The 22,218-nt window shown below is 41.5% G+C and overlaps 1 protein-coding gene across 6 annotated transcripts in view; it reads left to right on the forward strand.

The window, feature by feature from the left end:
* Positions 1-22,218, forward strand: part of LOC138363901 (uncharacterized) — a 329,278-nt gene that overhangs the window by 100,817 nt on the left and 206,243 nt on the right. For 2 of the 6 annotated variants that reach the window (XM_069323365.1, XM_069323364.1), the window contains exon 1: positions 5,897-6,070. The exons of the other annotated variants lie outside the window; for them this stretch is intronic. In XM_069323365.1, coding sequence (XP_069179466.1) covers positions 5,900-6,070 — 171 coding nt within the window. In that variant the 5' untranslated portion in view covers positions 5,897-5,899. Of the gene's footprint in view, positions 1-5,896; positions 6,071-22,218 lie in introns of those variants that run through there. 6 annotated transcript variants of the gene reach the window in all.

Here is a 22,218-nt window from a genome sequence, read left to right on the forward strand (position 1 = left end):
AACATGAGCATGAACATAGCGACACATAATAGATACCTATCTTCACTATTTTACGATTGTTGCTGCCCCACACCTTGGGCGACCTAATATGGTGTGGCTCTAAGTGGCACCCCGCCTCTGATTTTCTTATCTGATTACCCTTCATAGGTAGCTACTTTACTGTAAATGAACATGATCATAGTGGCGCATAATAGATACCTATCTTCACTGTTTTTTCGACTGCTACCACTCACACCTTGGGTGACCTAATATGGAGTGGCACTATGTGGCTCCCCGCTTCTGATTTCTTATCTGATCTCCCTACATAGGTGGCACACAGAGGCGCCTTCTAATCTACTTTTGTTTTACCACAGTGAATATGAAGCTACATTGTTATGTCTACCAGTTGTTGAATAAACGTTATGCTACGTGATACAAGAACTAAACAAGCTTGTGCTAATATTTTATTGTTTGGAATGTAAGGGCTAAACACAGTTTACATTTCAATATTCAGACATCGGACAGAAAGTTGCTTGTTACTCTTAAAATGATATTTGGGCAAAGAACGATGTTACCATATTGGTCACGTTACATTAATGGTATTTGGGCAAAGAACGATGTTACCATGTTGGTCGTGTTACATTAATGATATTTGGGCAAAGAACGATGTCATCATGTTGGTCATGTTACGTTACAAGGTTATAAGGGTGATAGTGATGGGGGGTCGAAAATTGACATTAGTCTTCCATCCTCTGGTGAGCTGTTAGTCTAAGAAATGAAAAAAGATACGTGAACAGCGGCAGCAGGAGAAAGGAATTGATGTTACTTTTCCCCCTAACTATTAAATGATCTGAATAGAGAGAGAGAGAGAGAGTAACCACTGACTGCTATGTGTATCCCATGCAGTTGTGTTTACAAAAAAAATTATGGTTATAATAATAAGATTGAAGACCACCTTATGACTCTCGTTACTCTTAGAAAATGCTATATGAGCAAAGAATGATGTTACCATGTTGGTCACATTACGATACAAGGTTACACATATGATCAGAAATAATACTAAAGGCTTTGCACAGAAAATCGATGTGGGGGAGGGTGGGGTGATGGTTGATGGAAAGGGGGAGGGGGGGGGGGGGGGGTCTGTTGGAGCGTGGGTTATGTGAGGGTGTTGTCTTATTTAGCCCAGTTGTGTGTCAGATTCCCAAGAGGGGAGCCGCCCACAAAGGCGCTCTCCCGCCCAGGCCTGCATTTGGAATTTGTATGTTGAGGTCATGGCTCACCTTTGAGAAAGAACAATGACACACTCAGTGCTGTGTGCTGGTGTGAGCCGAGTCAGGAGAGAGTATGGTACGCCTTATTGCTGTCACTCCCAGCAGTGTGGTGGTGGTGGTGGTGGTGGTATGTGGTATGTCCTGCTATGTGGATGGAGGGGGAGGGGTGGGCATGACTGACTATGGTAGAGGTTGATGATGACATTCGCAACAGTTAGGCCTCAGCCTTTGAAGAGGTAACCCCATGTGGTGTCACTCCTCATAGCTATGTGGTAGGTATGGCCCACATATCCTAAGCGCTCTGGAAGCAGGGAGGGTACATAAAACTGTCATTCTTTAAGAAAAAATAATGACTACTTTCACACACACGCAAACCTACTGCCAGCTGTTACCTCCTCTCATTCACATCTTAAGAGAGTCTGCTCTCTCTCTCACCCTCCTCGACACTTCCTGCCATGTATGGCAGAACTAATCTCCTCATGGATCATCACCAAACACAGCTGTATAGCTCGAAGAAAATAATGGCTATCAAAAACCGCAAACGCATTCCACCCTCGCTTCTCAACCACAATGACCCTCCAACCCTCTCCCGCCAAGGGGAAGCTCCCCCTCACCCCTCCCTCACCACTCCCCACACCCCCTCAACATATCCGGCAATGTTGGGACCCCTCACGCCTCCACCCACCCTCTACATAGCATTACTTAGCATTATCTATTAATCAACTATTATCTACACACACATGATTAACTCTACAGCAAACACCCATACATATCATCTACTCTTCTCCACATATTCTACTCTTCTCCTATTCCTTACTCTTCAACATACCCCACATACTCTCCTACCCCCCACAACATAACCCCCCTACCCCCCACAACATAACCCCCCTACCCCCCCCCCACAACATAACCCCCCACAACATAACCCCCCCATCATTCCAAACTGCGTAACTAAACACCGGACGCTCACATGCGTCCAACACGCGCCAAACATCCGGAAAATCACCCAACAACACTATGTGGCTACATACCTTTGCCCCATCTGGACAGCTGGTCCTAATAGGACCACCTGTCCAGATGGTGCGCCCGGTTCTAGTCTCAATTTAAGCTACGAACATCTGATGCAGCTGCTGTCGTTGGATTAAGGTTGAGTTTGAGGCACAGGACTTCAGAAGCTAAACATTCCAGTAAGTTCTGCAATAGTGGCGCCTCTGCTTCTGTTCCACAGATATGACACACTTTAAATATTGGGTTTGTTACCTCCCAGTAGCACTTGTAACCAAGTCTGAGTCTGTGAATGGTAACTGCAATGTCTCTGGATATCTTTTTGTCAGACTTGAAAGAGTAGTACCCAGTGGCTTGTTTGTACAAGCCACTTGATAGGCAGTAAATCTTACTTCCGCTACTTTGGCTCTGTGGTGACTTTTGATAGTTGGGAGTATTTTCTTCTTGATTTGCTTCTCAATCTGTGAAATCCACCAGGCGATAATTAATTAATAAAGATTAAGCCACCCAAGAGGTGGCACGGGCATAAATAGCCCCTAAGGAATCTTAAGGTGATCTTGATGATTTCGGGGCTTAGGGTCCCCGCGGCTCGGTCCTCGACCAGGCCTCCTTTTTGTTACACACTCCCCAGGAAGCAGCCCGTAGCAGCTGTCTAACTACCAGGTACCTATTTGCTGCTAGGTGAGCAGGAGCATCGGGGTGAAAGAAACATTTTGCCCATTTGTTTACGCCTCCACTGGGGATCGAACCCGGAACCTCAGGTCTACGAATCCGAAGTGCTGTCCACCCAGCTGTCAGATGCCCTGGAATATATATATCAGGTGCCCTGATTTTATATATATATATATATATATATATATATATATATATATATATATATATATATATATATATATATATAATATATAAATAATGTCGTACCTAGTAGCCAGAACGCACTTCTCGGCCTACTATGCAAGGCCTGGTTTGCCTAATAGGCCGAGTGATTTTCTTTATTTTCTATAAATTATTTTATATTGGTTTATTTTAAGTATTATATTATCATAAATTATTGACTTATGCTACTTTTGGTTAGGTTAAGATAGGTTAGGTTATGTTAGGTTAGGTAGGGTTGGTTAGGTTCGGTCATATAAATATGGCAGTTTTAACTCAAATTTGAAAATAATTAACTCATACATAATGAAATGGATAGCTTTATCATTTCATAAGAAAAAAAATATTAAAAAATATACAAATTCAGGAAACTTGACTTATTAGTCAAATCGGGCCTTGCATAGTAGGCCGAGTACGGCATTCTGGCAACTAGATACAACATATACATATACATTATATATATATATATATATATATATATATATATATATATATATATATATATATATATATATATATATATATATATATGTCGTACCTAATAGCCAGAACGCACTTCTCAGCCTACTATTCAAGGCCCGATTTGCCTAATAAGCCAAGTTTTCATGAATTAATGTTTTTTCGTCTACCTAACCTACCTAACCTAACCTAACCTAGCTTTTTTTTGGCTACCTAACCTAACCTTACCTATAAATATAGGTTAGGTTAGGTTAGGTAGGGTTGGTTAGGTTCGGTCATATATCTACGTTAATTTTAACTACAATAAAAAAAAATTGACCTCATACATAATGAAATGGGTAGCTTTATCATTTCATAAGAAAAAAATTAGAAAAAATATATTAATTCAGGAAAACTTGGCTTATTAGGCAAATCGGGCCTTGAATAGTAGGCCAAAAAGTGAGTTCTGGCTACTAGGTACGACATATATATATATATATATATATATTTATATATATATATATATATATATATATATATATATATATATATTTATATATATATATATTTATATATATATATATTTATATATATATATATTTATATATATATATATATATATATATATAAATATATATATATATATATATATATATATATATATATATATATATATATATATATATATATATATATATATATATATAATATAATATTAAAGTGTCCATTGGGCGAGCGGAAAGTGAGGCCAGAGGGAAGAGTAGGCCGGAGAGGAACATTTGTAGATGAGAGGGAATAGTGCCAGGCCCTTGACCCAGCAGCAGGCCTTGAATTGTGGTATACATTCTACACCAAACCTGTTCACCCATGCATCAAGAAAGTCCGAACAACACCGGAAGTCCCAATCACCTGGTGTATTCACCTAGTTGTATTCACCTAGTGGTGCTTGCGGGGGTTAAGCTCTGCTCTTTTGGCCTGCCTCTCAACTGTCAATCAATAAACTGTTATTAACTACAAACATTTTCTATTCCCCCCCCCCCCACACAGGAAGCATCCCCTAACAGCTGTCTAACTCCCACGTAACTATTTACTGCTAGGTAACAGAGGGCATCAGGGTGAAAAACTCTGCCCATTGTTCCTCGCCGGCGCCGGGAATCGAACCCGGGCCACAGGATTAGGAGTCCCGCGCGCTGTCTACTCGGCTACAAGCGCCCAGTGTGTGTGGCTGTGTGTAGGGGGGGGGGGGAAAGGGGAAGGAGCTGTGCTCGGTGGGCATGCGGTACAATTGTTTATGTATACAATGGTGTGGGTGGTGATTGTTGCGGGATGTTAGAGAGGTTGTCAGTGTTGTGGTGTGTGTATTGTGTTGGTGAGGAATGTGGTGTGGTGGTCATGGTATGTTGTTAACCTAAGTCTGCTGTTGGCCAGGTGTTTCCACTATGTTTATGGGCCGTGTGTTTGCTATGAGGTGGAGGATCTCACTCGTGACGAAGTCGTCCCATAGTGGTGTAGATCCACCTCAGATATTAAGGTTGAATTCGTTGGAGCTTTTTGCTTGTGTTGGCTGCAAGCATTTGGGATATTCGGGCGTATGTTATGAGAGGACGAATTAGGGCATTAGACTGGTGTTTTTTTGTGCGTGGGTGTGTTCGAGTCTGCATAGTCGGAGGAGGGATTTTTTCCTATGGTTTGTTTGAGTGCTTTGTGTGAGTGTATTCGTAAGTTATTATCGAGATTTAGGCCGAGTAGTGTTAGAACTGTCAATAAGTTGTCAATTTACTGGTAAGATGTAAAAGGCTTTTATGTTAATTAGATTCAAAGTTTTAAATGTAAATTATAAAAGCATGCAAAAGGAGACATTGCAATAATCTAAGAATATTTAGAAGGGAGGGGGGGGGAGGAGCCTAGCAAGGAGCTCCCCCCCTCTCTTTAGGGGAAGGTGTTTATATAGTTGATATGACAGATGGAAAAAAATAGCTCTTGAATCTGTAAATTAGGCAACCGAAAATTAGAAAGGCGGGGTCCAAGACCTAAGAGTTCGACCCTACAGGCATACAGTAATATATACACACAGGACGCTGAGCACCGTAACCGGTTGGTGTACCTGGCCCCTGGCCTAGACCCCAACATAACAGTTACAGAAGGCGTTATGGAGCTTCCAAGCTACTAGGTGGGTGTGGTAGTGGGTTTAATGTCCAGTAGTGAAGTATGTGCTTTTAATACATACTCACACTTGCTCATACTTCACATTAATAGAAATAAACTATATTAAAATTGTTGAAGTGACTTGTGAATTATTTATGTGTGTGGCGGCCTCATGTCAGGTGAGGTGAATGACGTCACAGGTAGTTGACCCATCAGGCCAAGCTAGTCAAGAGGCGCGGCGGGCAGTGTGGCGCGGGCCGGCGTGGGGAGAGGTGCTGCTCAGCGCCCGCCTCATTGGTTTTACTAAATTAGTCACCTGGACAGTCCTGTGCATGAGGTTACCTGCGCCAGACTTACAGGCAAGTTACTGATTACTGACTAGATGATTAGCTATTTTATCACAGATAGAATAGTCTATATTTGCTCATTATAAATAAGGATAGTTACAAAGATGTTAATTTAGTTATTTTATATAAAGCTTTATCCCAGGTTTACTCATTTGTAAATATAATCATATTGAATAATTTATCTTTGGCTATTAGTAGAGAATTTTACCTTCCTGAAGACTTTTGGTAAAGCTTATTAAAAAAAAATAAACTTCTAAAATGACTGATGAGAGATTAACGGTTCCATAACAGCCGCTCGTGTCTCGACTATATATATGAAATTGACCGTTCGACCAAAAGCAGGTGGAAAAAAAATTACGATATTAATATAGTTAGATTCTGACAATTATAAAGTATTTCTTGTGAATTATCAGACTTCAATCCTTGAAATACAGACCAAAGACTTTTAACCTATCAACCGTCACATACCCCCCCCCCCACAATGAAACTAACCATCCTGAGTCAGTGTCGTCCACGCTGCAGCCAACCCCAGAGACGCCTTAATTAACATTAACGTCCTGTGTAACCAAGTACTGTATTTTGTTGAATATAAGTAAATATTACTGTATATTTATATTGTACATAGGTCTGATAGTTGAAGGAAATTATAGCACATGAGTGTATTCCAACCTGTCTCCCTTGCCTAATAAATAATAATGTATAATAGTTCACGTATCAAAAACCATTTTAAATAATTCTTGTGTTAAAATGTATGAACTGTTGTGGGTCAGTGCACGAACGAGTATAGACCGAGGACTCGTTATATGTGAAGCGTTCTTCACGTTAATGTTTGGCTGCCGGGTTAACGACCACTTGGCCGTTGTGTTGAGAACGTTCATGTTTGGCTGCCGGGTTAACGACCACTTGGCCGTTGTGTTGAGAACGTTCATGTTTGGCTGCCGGGTTAACGACCACTTGGCCGTTGTGTTGAGAACGTTCATGTTTGGCTGCCGGGTTAACGACCACTTGGCCGTTGTGTTGAGAACGTTCATGTTTGGCTGCCGGGTTAACGACCACTTGGCCGTTGTGTTGAGAACGGGCTGTGTCATCTGAGGTTGGCTTTTGCCATTCCGTGGTAAGTCGGCACTTTAGTTCATCCAATGTCTGACCTGATCGATTGTCTAGCGGGATATTTCTTAAACTATACATAAATGTGTTCAAGTTAGTAATTAGGGGTATTTAATATAATGTGTAATTTCAGGTATGTACGAGGGTTCATCAGTACCACGGCACAGCAGGTATGGATGATTAAAATTATTTAGAAAAACCTCTCTTGGATTGCAGTTGGTCATTATATAGCGCATATATATATTCCCACATAAGTACAATAGGTGAAGGAAACACGTTTAATAATTGTGATAGTTTATACCTTGAAGCGGTGATCTTCTAATAGGTATGTTGTAAAGTACTCTATGCATTAACCACTTGAGTGGTAAACTATTCTTCTGGCCCGTAATTTGAACATTTAGTGGTGTAACATATGGTTAATGGTGAATCCCTTCACCAGTAGGCCAGCATCCCCAGGGAGGAATATAACGGAAACCTCCCATAAACTCACCCCATGATCATTCACCCCCCCCCCCACCAGTAGAGACCGTCCCCAGACTTAGCCCCCCCACCAGCTCCCCGACCCCAAGCCCCATGTTAACCCTCATGCCCTCCTTCCCCAACTCATTCCCCACCCCAGGCCCTCCCCGTTCCCACAACCCATGTCCTCCCCAGTATCCCCCCTACCCACCCACCCCAAGCTCTACCTCCTACAACCTCCCCCTCCCCTTTCCTGCATCCCTGCTGCCCCACTCCAGACTCCCCTTTCCTCCCAAACCCTGACATCCCCCCGACCTTTCACATGCCCCTTCTCCTCCCCATCCCAAGGCTAACAGAGACCCTCCTAGCTTCCCCATTCAGGATCCTCCCAGCCCCTTTTCACACCAGATCCCCAGGTCCACATTCCCAGGCCCTCCCACCCCGGACACCCCTTGCCCCCCAATTCCAGTGAAACCAACATAAAATGAGGATGGAAGGAAGTCAGTTTCAAGGTAATGTAATCTAACATAGTTGGGATTACAAGCATGGCAAGTGAGCTTAGGGGATAGGGCACAAGGGAACCCGGATGTAATTGGGCTCTCAGAAACAAAACTCAGGAATTATAACGGATGTGGTGTTTCCCCAAGAATACACTGTAATGAGAGGGAGGGAAGGAAGGAGAGAAGGAAGGAAGGAGAGAAGGAAGGAAGGAGAGAAGGAAGGAGAGAAGGACGAGTGGCCCTACTGATAAGAAAGGAGTGGAGTTTTTGAGGAGATGGTTATCCCAGGCTGTGAGTGGTTCAGAAACTACATAGCAGGTACCATGACGATAGGAGGTCCAAGAGTAGTTATAGCAGTGATATATAACCCTCCACCAAACGACAGAAGACTCCAAACCGGAGTATAATAAACATGGCAGTCAACACCATAATTGCAAGAGTAGCCACTGCTGCCTGTAAAAATAGATCCCATCTGCTCCTCGGGGGGGGGGGGACAATCATGGAAGGATAGACTGGGAAAATAAGGAACTGCAAGGAGGTGAGGAAACATGGAGAAACAAACTGCTGGAAGTGGCGACAAGAAACTTTTGGCCAGCATATCGGGGGACCCACAAGAATGAGAAGAAATGATCAACCAGCAAGACTCGATCTAGTCTTCACTCTAAATGACTCCAATGAAAGGGAAACTAGGTTTCGAAGCCGCTGAGAGAATGAGTGTACTGATGTTTGAGTATTTGGTCAAAGAAGGGTTATTGTACACAAGGGCATGCCCAGAAAACAAAAGGCTGGCATTCCGAAAGGAAAACTATGATGAGATAAGAAAATTCCTAACATTTATAACTTGAAGCAAAGTTCGGAGGAAAGATGGCCCATGGCATGGACTATACCACACAGAAGTGAAAGGAGGCCTGACAAGTTCGTCCCAGTCCAAAAGAGAACAAAAATTTAGTCCAGATGAGAATCCCATGGTTTAATCAGAGATGTAAGCTAACAAAGTGCAAAGGCATGGAGAAACTGTTGAAATAAAAACACTAGAGAGCAGAGAAAGTGTGCCAGGAATAAATGTTAGGGTGTGAAGAGAGGCAGAAAGGCAATATGAAAATGCCATGGCAAGCAAAGCAAAGACTCAACCTATATTACTGCACAGCCACATCAGGAGGTAAACAGTGAAGGAACAGGTAATGAAACTGAGGATGGGGGCAGACAGATTAACTACAAACGATAAGGAAGTGTGTGAGGAACTCAATTAAAAATTCCAGGAGGACTTCACATTAGAGCGAGGAGAAGTCCCAGAGATAAGAGAAAGAATAGATAATCAGGCACTGCTAGAGGATCTTTGGAATACTAGTGGGGCGGTGAGGTAGCTTTTGGTAAAGTTGAATGTGACAAAGGCTATAGGCCCAGATGGAATCTCTCAATGGATACTAAAGGAGCAAAAGCACTGTGCTGGCCACTCTCCATAGTGTAAAACAAATCACTTTTAACAGGGAAGCTGCCAAAAATTGACTGCTAATGTAGTCCCTATATACAAAGAGGGATTGGCAGGAAGCACTAAACTACAGGCCAGTGTCCCTAACTTGCATCCCATGCAAGTTGATGGAAAAGATTATGCGAAAACAGCTAGGGGAACATCTGGAGCGAAAGAACTTTTGTAACACATCAGTAGCATGGGTTCAGGGATGGCAAGTCATGCCTCAAAGGATGAATTCAATTCTACGACCAGGCAACAGAAATCAGGCAAGGAAGAGAGGGATGGGCAGACTGCGGATTTTTGGATTGCAAAAAAGCACCTTCATGCAACAGGAGTAAAGTAAACAGTACCACACATGACTAGTACACAAACTGGAGATACAGGCAGGAGTGAACGGGAAGGTACTCGATTGGATAAGTGAGTACCTAAGCAACAGAAGACAGTCACAGGGAGGGGCGTGGTCTCAGATTGACGAAGTGCCACCAGTGGAGTCCCACTGGGGTTCAGTCCTTGGAATCTATACTGTTTTTGATATGTAAATGATCTCCGAGCGGGAATAGAATCGTTCCTCTCAATGTTTGCTGATGCAAAAATTGAGGAGGATTAAGGCAGCGGAGGATAGTACGAGGATAAAAGATGATTTAGACAAACTGAACGAATGGTCCAACAAATGGCTTCTACAATTCAACCCGAGAAAATGTAAGAATGAAACTAGGCAGTGGAAACAGAAGGCCAGAAACATCATACCGAATGGGAGATAAAGTGCTCCATGAAACGATAAGAGAAAAATCTAAGAGTTGATCACACCAAACTTGCCTCCTTAAGCCCACATAAAAATATCGGCGGTATATGCGAGGCTGGTTAACATCAGAACTGCCTTCAGGAAACTGTGTAAGGAATTAGTCAGAACCTTGTATACCACCGATATAAAACCATTCCTGGAGTATGCGGCCCTAGCATGGAGCACGTACCTTATCAAGTACAGGACTAATCTGTAAAAAGTTCTAAGGTATGCCACTAGGCTTATCCCAGAATTAAGGCATACGTTACGAGGAAAGGCTGCATGATATGAACCTAACGTAGCTGGAAGATAGGAGAGCTCAGGGAGACATGACCACTATTTTCAAAATTCTAAGAGGAATTGACAGGGTACATAAAGGTGAATTGTTTAACACTGGGAGGGGGGGGGGGGGTACGCGAACAAGGGGACACAAGTGGAAACTGAGAACCCAAATGAGCCACAGGGATGTTAGAAAGAACTTTTTCAGTGACAGAATAGTTAACAGATGGAATGCATTAGGCAGTGATGTGGTGGAGACAGACTCCATACACAGTTCCAAATGTAGATATAATAGAGCCTAGTAGGCTCAGGAATCTGTACACCAGTTGAGAGGCGGGACCAAAGAGCCAGAGCTCAACCCCTGCAAGTACAAGATGAGTGTACACACACATACCTAGGAAGGGTTGCTCCTTCATGTGTGTCTTGATCGTAAATTTCAGGTCTGGGTGAACCTTGGCCAATCATAGACGGCTTGAACTGTAGTAAAGTAGCCTTTGCTAATTTCCAAATGAGCACCAATGGCTAAATGTTCATTTGCAGCAACCCGTCCTCAGGCCAGGCTCGTTAGTTGTCGCCGTCCCTACCCTCCACTTAAATGCATTAATCAGTTTTAACATTTTGTAATTAAAATTGGTTTCGCATAAGAGTTAATATTATAATTTCAATTTTAAGCTAGGTGTAGGTTAGATATGTTAAGATTCTGTTAGCCATTATTTGTATTAGAACTGTCCGATGAGTTATATCTTTGGGTCACGAGCAGAAGTCGTCATCGAATCACTGTTAAAGGAATGTTTGAACGTGATATATTGAGTCGTGTAACAGTTCGTCCTCATAAACAATGGCTAAAGTCCATTCAATGCACCTGCTTAACTCCGTTTATAAAGGAAACAAAAGTTTTCACAAGTACCACAATTGATGACGTTATCTTGAGATGATTTCGGGGCTCACCGTACCCGCGGCCCGGTTCTCGACCAGGCCTCCTTTTTGTTACACATCCCCAGGAAGCAGCCCGTATCAGCTGTCTAGCTCCTAGGTACCTATTTTTACTGCTAGGTGAACAGGTCATTAGGGTGAAAGAAACTCTGCCCATTTGTTTCCGCCTCTGCAGTACTGGGATGTCTTAAACCAATCAGTACTTGCCTAAGACTACAGTACTGGGTCATCTTAAATGCATCATTACAGAGTTCCTACTTCCAGTACATGTCAAATATCACAATTGGAACAATGTATCATACCATACACATGCAGCAACCCCCCACACATTCAACAACACTTGTCAACACTAAACAAATGTCTGAACAGAAACTCCTTGTTAATGTAGTTCATAAACAAGATGGATATACACTTCAAATGTAATTTTAACCACCTGTTCATTCTTGATCCTTAGCTTTCCATAATTAAATTTTGAAGTGCACCATAGTTCTATATTAAAGTAAGAGGAATACTGAAGTAACTGAATGAAGAGAAATGGTTTCCATTGAGTATAGTAAAAAGAAGTATGTGAAGAATTGGCTATTATGAAACGGTGTGTTGGTTACCTTAAGGGAACACCGCCTCATATCCCAGCTCTTGAGTTAAACACTGTCGCTGTGGTCCATCACGACACTGTCCCATCTTCCTTTATCTTGCTGTCATTGTGTATTTTTTGCTTCTTATTGTTCTGCATGAAGAAAACGATTAACCAGAGGTATTTGCAGACTCTTGGAGTCAATTTCCATTTGTTAAAACAAAAATGAAATTGAAATATATCTACTTATCCTATATTGGTAGATATAATATATCTACCATTATAGGATATCATATAATACAATTTGAACATAAATTTAATATTTCTTTATAATTACGTTTGACTTGCTGAATTTTTCCAATAATGAAATAACAATTTCCAAGTAAAGCAACATTAGAAGTCAGAATTTAAGAACACAAGTCTTTCATAAGCACAGGGTAAAGCCAATCTCCAAAAATCCCAGAAAATAAATAGCATTCTATTCCATTATCTCTTGCTGGTAAGTCAACCTTGTATCTCTATTGAAGTATCAATTGCACTAATAGAGTAATTTTCAAATCGTTGCTAACAAGGGGCCGGTTTCTTCCGATGTTCAACGTTACTCTGGTTTATGAACATGTCTAATGCCTCCCATATTTAACATTAAGTTATGACTATAAGGCACCGGATACAGCGTCAAACCAACCCTGATGACAGACTAACTCCACCATTACCACGGCACTAACCCTACACAGATTATAACGATGCTTGAGATGGAGGATGTGGGTGTGGAGAGGGGATGGGGGAGGTGATGGCTGTGCCTGGAACTGGAGGTCCAGTGATGGCTGTGCCTGGAACTGGAGGTCCAGTGATGGCTGTGCCTGGAACTGGAGGTCCAGTGATGGCTGTGCCTGGAACTGGAGGTCCAGTGATGGCTGTGCCTGGAACTGGAGGTCCAGTGATGGCTGTGCCTGGAACTGGAGGTCCAGTGATGGCTGTGCCTGGAACTGGAGGTCCAGTGATGGCTGTGCCTGGAACTGGAGGTCCAGTGATGTGTGGCTGGGACCTGTTGATGCTCTTCATGATCAACAATAGTGTAAATAATCTTGACTCTCGGCTACAGAGAACCTCACAGAGCGAGGGGTGAAAGTGTCTCCATACATATTTTCTCGTTTGTGCATGCGCCGCACATGGGACCGAAGGTTGTCGCGGCGAGCAGCACGATAAGGGGCAAAAAGGACACAACTGTGGTTTCTCACCAGTGTGCATTCTCAGATGTTGTATTAGCTTTTTGAGTTACACAGAACGGAACTTGAACATCACAACGATAGTACTTTCCTACACGATACTCTTTCATGTGCGCTTTCATCTCTCCTTCATTTGGTCTGTCTTTGCCACAGATATAACATGACACAATTGATATTGGTCCAAGGTAACTTGCCTCGTGCGTCTTGGTGGCGTCTGAAGGCCTACTTCACAGTACACGCATAGTCACATAGAGCGCAGGTCAACTTCTTTATCGTACCTGTGGTGTTGAAGCGGATTGTTATTTTGATGTTTTTCTTGTGGGCGTCCAGCCTTCTACAATGTGGTTGAAGCGGGATGCATACGACCTACACATTGCCATAGTTGTAAAAACTGCAAAGTGGTGTAGTGCATACATAATGCTTGGAGATAATTTCGGTTGGCTCGGGTTCATAGTTGGTGTTCCGTAGTTAGATGTTTACTACGGCCCCCCCCCCCCCCCTCTTGCGACACGCGAAGCCCCTCTCTCCACATTCATAACCTTCAAATACTTCACCTGGAATAATGCTTGGGTCTGTATAATGAGTTTTTGCGTCAGTTATTACTTATGTTATCCACCGGTTTTTCCTCATCGCTGGAAACGTTCAAACATTCCTCGAACAGTGATTTGCTGACGACTTTTGTTCAAACCACAATGTTGAAAAATGTTCCACCCACGTACTAAGAATACAAATAATTGCCATCAGAACCAAAACACACAACCTAACCAATGCCTAAATATGCACAGTATGCTAATATATAACAATATTGTTTATCATATTTTTTTTTTTTTTTTTTATCATAGACCAACCAGGTCATACAACTTACAACAGAGAATCTTGAAATGAACTAAGTCTTTTGTTTGGGACTTTACCTCTTTATTTTTGTACCAATATCTTTTCTCCATTGTACCCATAATCGTTGTCTCTTCTGTAGCTTTGGTATCTTCGATAATTCCTTTGTTCGTAGTGTCAGTCATCAAAATCTAATACTCCTCCAAGGCAAATGTTACACTTGGCGGACGATCCTTGGGTTGCCTCAAATTGTGGCATCTGTTGATCTGGTTCCCACTTCGGGGGGAGAACCATGGCCTGCTCTGAGGGGAGGGGGAAGGTAGTCCCTGTTATGGAATATCCGTAAGTCATTGGATGGTCTCTGTTGTAGATATAACTACTTTGTTGTAGAACTGGGGCCAGATTCACGAAAGCACTTACGTACGTGTACATCTTTCGTTAATCTTTGTCATCTTTGATTATATTTATTAAACAGTTTACAAGCATGAAAACTTCCCATTCAACTGATGTTATTGTTATAAACAGCCTCCTGGTGCTTTAGAGCTCATTAACTGTTTAATAATTGGAAACAACGTCGCCAAAGATTGAGAAGATGTACACGTTCGCAAGTGCTTGCGTAAGTGATTTCGTGAATCTGGTCCCAGGTCTCGGTGACCAGGCGTCTCCTCCTCTTAGCCTCTTGGTCTGGGCCTGTCGTTGTCTTCGGCCTGTTTGTCATCCCTATTTTCTTCGAGCTTTTGTTTTTTCATTCGACAGATATATACCTTTTCTGCTGTATCCTGGGTGCCTTCTGGAAGAATCCTCGACAAGGGTACTCTTAGAAATTCTTTGGCAATATCCATAATTTCTCTGCTCAGAGTACTCGTTACATCACAGACAACGTTAGAAGAGACTCCCTGGCTTCAGGTTCTCAGTTGATGCCGTTAATGGGTTCTGTCAACTCGGTGCTTGCTGCACGATACTAGCCGGGTAGCCCCTGTCAGTGAAGAAGTCCATCATTTGGTCTAGTTTCCCTTTGTCCAATGACCTTGACCGAATAGACAAATAGCTGACAAACAAATGACTAAACCAATGGCAATTCCATACACAAGTAATTTGTCAAGGTTTCATGATGTCGTGGAAAAGTAACATGGGAGGTTAGGAGACCCTCCTTAACGTGTGAGCGAACCTTACTTACCTGGGAGCACGTAATTAACCCTCTACGTTCTCTCCCTTTGAATGGAAGCACCGAGTTCCACTGATTTTTGTAATTTTCTTTGGTGATGTGAGCATGCAACAACTGCAATATCCTTGGCCAGCCCAGCCAGAGTGCTGACTGTAGATACCCAGCAAGGCAGACTCTTGGTCCCAGACCAGAGGATACAGGAGAGTGCACAGATGGAGATTACTTTATATACATCTGGTCATACTCGCTCGCTCAACTTAACGGTCGTGAAATTTCATTCTTTCATACCAGGACAAACTTATTGCTTTACCCTACTGGGTGATGTAGTCAATCATAACTGTGCAGCCTTTTCTCTTGAGCTTTGCTGCCTATGGAATTTATATTATAAATTTGGTTTCCTTGTAATTTTCCTTTCGCTATGCCAGGCTTTAGTTTTCTGGTCCCTTCCTTGAGCAAGTTATCTTTACTTTAAATACATATATTCAAACGTCAATACAGTGATCACGCCTTCCCATGGGGCTCCGAACTTCATTCCCTATAAAAGTGAATTTTTCTGTGAATTCTAGGGTGAAGTCAGGCTGGTTCATCACTATCTCTAGTCGTGTAAGGTCCTATTACATGTGGGCTTAAAAGTTTTCTTGTTGACAATTCCAATAGTTTTGCTCGCTCTGTGCCCCCATACGGTTCTTGCATCTTTCCCTGAAGTCCTCATGATTAGAAGTCGCGATCGATTTCTAACTGGCGACAGAGTCTGCCCTTACTATAACTGAAAGTACTGCTATGTTTGTCGTGATCTTGATTGTGTCTGTCATTTAATGAGGGTTTACATATGTTACTCTTTGGTCCTCCGATCGTCATGGTGCCTGTTATGTAGTCTCTGAACTCCTCGCAGCCCGGGATATCCATATCCTCGAAACTCCAGTCCTTTATCAACAGGGCCGCCATTCCTCCCCTTCCTTCCCCCCTGTAGTGCGTGGTGTAATGTTGGTGCGAGTACACAGCCTTGTGGCACTCCATCACTACGGTCCAAGTAGTCAGTGTGTCGTGGAGGAATCTTGATTTCATTTTGGGGTTGTCAAAGAAATATTTTGTCGAAAGTGGAAAGTTAATATTTTTTAATATATTAGTCAACCCAGGGTGTCGAAGGCTTTTTCAGAGTACTGACAAGTGCTGCCTTGATATATTGTGGTTAATGTGCAGTTTTACAGTATGTTAAGGTCTTGTTCAGGTCGGTTGTGCCCAACTCAGATTTTCAGTAGAGTCGCAGTCTGGAAGTAGTTTTGTGCTGCCCATATACATAGGTTTCGGATCATAACAAATCACAGGTTTTTACATTGGTGCTTTCAGACCGTTGGGAGTCGATAATTACTCTATTTTACCCGAGTGTTAGGAACAATAGTCTTGACAGCAAAGATGGGGATACCTTGGTCTAATTCAACTTCATCAGTGTTACACGGCAATTTGGCTGTAATGTCTGTCATTATGATTGGTTATATTTGTGAGATGGTATCCATACAAGATAAAGTCTAGACCATTTATTCTGTGCAGTGAGCAGGTTATTTGTAAATGCAACAATGAGGCTCTTGCTGTTGACTCCTACTGAAAGGTATTTATGCTGCCCTCATGTTTCTATTTTGGTTGTTGACTTTGAAAGTATTAAATAATAGATAAGACTAAATTCAATGCTTTTAGCAATGAGTGAATAGAGATTGCAATCTAGTTTGGATATTTGAAAGGGTACAAATGTCGTCGATATAACAATGACAGCTTCAACAGCTGGTGTTGGAATATCAGTTTTTGTGCATTAGGACATTGAACAGTGTTGGGCTAAGCGCACTCCTCTGGTGTGTACCCATATCAAAGGGTGTAAAATGTCTACTTTCGACCTCTGTAAAGAACTGATGCGGTTCTGATACTCAGGTACACCTTGAGCTATTTCAAGTCTTCCATTAACTCCAAAAGAGGCTAATTGTTCTGAGATTATCTCCATTTTTTCTGTATCAGAAGCAGTCTGGACGTCAATAAATGCCACCTAAGAGCATGGCCTCTAACAAAAAACTATTCAGCATAGCAAGTTTGAATGCTTCTGCCAGGAAGGAAACCATAAAGGTTAAGAACAAGTTGGCGTCTAATTTACATAAGAACAAAGGTAACTGCAGGAGGTCTTTTGGCCCATACGGGCAGCTCCTATTTATAACCACCCAATCCCACTCGTATACATGTCCAACCCACGTTTTAAACAGTCGGGGGAACCCCCTACCACCACGTTAAGTGGTAATTGGTTCGACAAATCAACAACCCTGTTACCGAACCAGTATTTACCCAAGTCTTTCCTAAATCTAAACTTATCTAATTTATACCAATTGTTTCGTGTTCTGTCTTGTGTTGATACTTTTAATACCCTATTAATATCCCCTTTGTTATGTCCATTCATCCACTTGCAAACCTCTATCATGTCAGACTTAACTCTTCGTCTTTCAGTGAATGCAATTTAAGCTTTGTTAATCTTCCCTCATATGAAAGGTTTCTAATTTGGGGAATTAACTTAGTCATCCTACGCTGAACACGTTCAAGTGAATTTATATCCATTCTATAATATGGCGACCAAAACTGAACTGCATAATCTAAATGGGGCCTAACCAAAGCAAGATATAGCTGAACACTACCAGGGGGTCTTGTTACTAACACTTCGATTTATAAATCTGTGTCCTACTTTCCTTACTACGAACATTTATGCATTGATGCTTTGGTTTTAAATTCTTACTAATCATAACTCCCAGATACCTTTCGCAATCCGACTTCGCATCTTGTAATATATATCTTGCAACAGCTTGTCTTGTAACTGAATATCTTGTAATTCTCTCATCATTACCTAACCTCAGAACTTAACATTTATCAACATTAAACTGCATCTGCCAATCTTTTGACCATTTCAAATTCCTATTTAGAACAACTTGAAGTGATATTGAGTCGTCTTCAATGTAAATTTCCCTACCGATTTTTGTATCATCAGCAAATTTGCAAATGTTGCTACTCAAACCTGAATCTAAATCATTTATATATATTATAAACAGAGGTCCCAATACAGAGCCTTGAGGCACTCCACTTACATTTTCCGACTGTGACTTAACCCCATTTATACTCACTTTTTCCTTTGGAATAGCCATGCCTTAATCCATCTTAATATAGCACCCCCAATACCACGAGCCTCTTATCTTTTTAATCAGTCTTTCATGTGGCACGGTATCAAAAGCTTTTCTAAAGTCAAGGTACACAACATCGCAAACCTTACCACTATCAACTGCCTCAACTATGCTGGAATAAACAGATAGCAAATTTGTTACACATGAACGGTCATTTGTAAAACCATGCTGTAACTCATTTATTAATTTATGTTTTTCAAGATGAAAACGAATGGTATTTGCAATTATCGATTCAAGTAACTTTCCCACAATAGACGTTAGGCTAATTGGCCGATAGCTTGATGCAAGTGATCCGTCTCCTTTCTTAAAAATTGGTACCACATTAGCAACCTTCCACGGCTCTGGCACTACCCGACTCTAATGATTTGTTAAATATGATAGACAATGGATCGCAAAGCTCCTCTTTGCAGTCTTTAAGCACCCTGGCAAACACTTCATCCGGCCCTGGAGATCTGTTTGGTTTGAGTTTTAGTATTTAATATCATCCCTGGTAACTGTTACTGGTCAACCTGTCCTCGTCCCTACCCACATAGACTTGTTCGGCAGTAGGCATAGTTAAGTTGTTCTTTAGTAAATAGAGATGAAATATTTAATAAAATACTACTAGTCTCTTCATTATCAGTATTCTGACCTGTCTCGACCAAAGTGTTAATGGGCCTATCCCTTCCCTAACCTTTGTTAGATATAACTGAAAAAAATCCTTTAGGGTTTGACTTTGCTTGGCCTGCTATACGAACTTGTTTCTTTTTGCTCTCCTTATCTCTTTTTTTTTACATTTCTAACCAGTTGTGCGAATTCTTGTTCTTACCTGACTTCCCTCTTCTTAATCCTTTTATACCAAGCTCTTTCTACCTATAAGGTTTTTCAGATCCTTTGTTATCCATTTCGGGTCATTTGTATTTGATCTAATCAATTTGTAAGGTATACTACTTTCCTGTGCTTTACCTTAGAATATTTGCAAATAAGTTTTATATTTTGAATCCAAATCGAAAGCCTCCTTTACATCACACATCGCCGGGTTCGTCTTGTTCCAAGATCGGCCCACCCCCAATGCATCAAACTTTCCAATCTATTTGACTCAAAAAAATTATTAGGATATTAAAATTAGCTTTACGAAAATCTGGCACTTTAACAATTTTCTCCTGCAGATCTATTCCACTCTGCTAAATCTGGTTTCTTTATCACTGTTCCCTAGTTCACTCCCAAGTTCGATGTCATTAATCTGTGTTCACTGTTAGTTAACACTAAATCTAAAATATTTCCCCACGTTGGTTCCTTAATGTGTTGGGTAAGAAAGCAATCGTCAACTAATTCTATAAAATCTTCTGCTTCGTTGTTCCCTGTTCTGTTAATCCAGTTTATTCCACTAAAATTAAAGTCACCCATGACATAAATACTTTGACCTAGATGCTCTAGATATTTCATCCCATAGATGACTTCCTTCCATTGTGTCTAAATTTGGTGGCCTATATATAACTCCTATCGTAAGATTATTTGCTTTTTTCGTTTAATTCTATCCAAATAGTTTGTGTGGCTCGGTTTTGATTCCCTCTTTTCGACTACATTTCAAATTGTCCCTAAATTGTTTCAAAGCAATTTGAAACGTTAACATGTCGAGTATAATCCTCTCAAGAACTTAACACTTACATGATGTCAGATGGGTCTGAAGGCACAAGAAAATCACATTGTGATGTATCAATCAGCAAATTAGTAGGAGCTTGTGAGCAGGATTCGAACCTCTGCTCTGGGTACTCGCAAGCATCCCAGTTGCAATTTTTTTTTTTTGCCATGTCGTGGTGCAAGTGTCTAAAACGTTTGCTCGAGTCCCTAGAGCTTAGGCTCGACTCTTCCTCACGGCTCTTACTGATTTTCTCATGTAGGTCCAAATTTTTGGAAATTTGGCTTTGGTGTGGGTATTATTAGTCGGTGTCCAGCGGTCAAGTAAGATATCATGCCTCAGACTTTTATTAAATAGTTCTAGCAGAGGATTATATTAGGGGAATTGAGGATGTAACTTGTACTTCTCGTCCTGGGTTGCAAAGTTGCAAAGTAATGGCAAGGATGGAAAAATCTGAGTCATGTTGCACTGATGTTGCATGTAAAGTTGCAGGCATATGAAACTGACATTTTTGGACAGTTGCAAAATAGTACGATTAGAAGGGCATAAGTGGTGAACGAATTTAAAAGGTAACGTCAAAATATTTCGAACATTAGGGAATGTTAAGTATGGTTTTTCAACTGCAGTTTTCCCTGCAACATGCTTGGGAACGAGGGAAAAGAATGAGGGGAAAGGGGGAAATTGTTGAAGAATTCGAAATGTTTTATATCAATTCGTACAATTGATTATTTCGTACAGTAATTAAGGATTAGCAACACACAAATCACAATTGCGTGATGCATCAAATGAACAAACGTCGATAAAGGTAGCGTTTGGGATGCTCTCGGACGTAGGTTCGAATCCTTGTCACAGCCCTTGTGGATTTGTTAAAAGGATTAGCAAGAAAGAGATACAGCAAGCATTAGGCTTAAGTTTCGGGAGGAGAAACTTTTAGGGAAGTGTTTCAAATTGTCAGTTTCAGTGAAGCAAATAAGGATTTACAAAGAATAAAAATGTAAAGGATACTTTTAGGAACGTTTCAAATTGTGAAACAATTAAGGGTTTACAGATAGTAGATATGCATGTTGAGGTTAGTGCAAGCATGAACGAACGTTTAGGGGGTGTGATATACAATAACTGTTAACAATGACTTCCTTCCCGTTCAGGTAAGTGGAAAACCTAGTCGTGACTGTCTCCCCTTCCATTCATCAGCTGACAGTCGTGACTGTCTCCTCTTCCATTCATCAGCTGACAGTCGTGACTGTCTCCTCTTCCATTCATCAGCTGACAGTCGTGACTGTCTCCCCTTCCATTCATCAGCTGAAAACTGCCCCTCCCCCCCCGCCCTGCATCCTCCCACTCTACGCATTTAGTGTAAATAATGTCTATGCATCACTAAATATCCTTACCTTACTCTTGTATGTACAAGAGCGAATTAAGTATGATACTAGCACAAAGTATCCCTCAGTACGCCCTGTTAAAGCACCATTCACCTACCAGTGATCCATCGTCCTATTAATCCACCATTCATCTAACGGTTCATGCCGTTATCCACCACCTACCAGCTCCTGCATCTAACAGTGACCCATAGTACTACCTGCACTTTTTTCCTTCATTTTAGCTAGCGTTATGAATCGTGTGTTAAATCTGAAACTGAGTGTTACATCATAAATCTCCGATGTAGAAACGAACACTTGAATTTGAGAATTAACATAACAATGCGTGTTTGATCTCTCACAATGAAAATCTGTTTAACTTAAAAAGCCCTCGTGCACACAGGCAACCTAAGCGCTGGACATTCCTAGGCACACGTCCTAGACAACCAGGCCACTTCATGGTAAAACGATAGCACCCTGAGATTCTTCTGATCTATCGTGGGTTTCAGCGGCTTCCACTGAAGCCTAGAGGGTTCAGTAGAACCCAAGGTTGCAATCCTTTGATCATATCATGGCCTAGTTCTATGGTGAGTGTGCCTGGAAATGCCCAGCGCATAGGTTCGAATCCTCATCACGTCTACTTATTCTCATTGATACA

The sequence above is a fragment of the Procambarus clarkii genome, chromosome 12 (assembly GCF_040958095.1).
Source record: "Procambarus clarkii isolate CNS0578487 chromosome 12, FALCON_Pclarkii_2.0, whole genome shotgun sequence".
Classification (NCBI taxonomy): domain Eukaryota; kingdom Metazoa; phylum Arthropoda; class Malacostraca; order Decapoda; family Cambaridae; genus Procambarus; species Procambarus clarkii.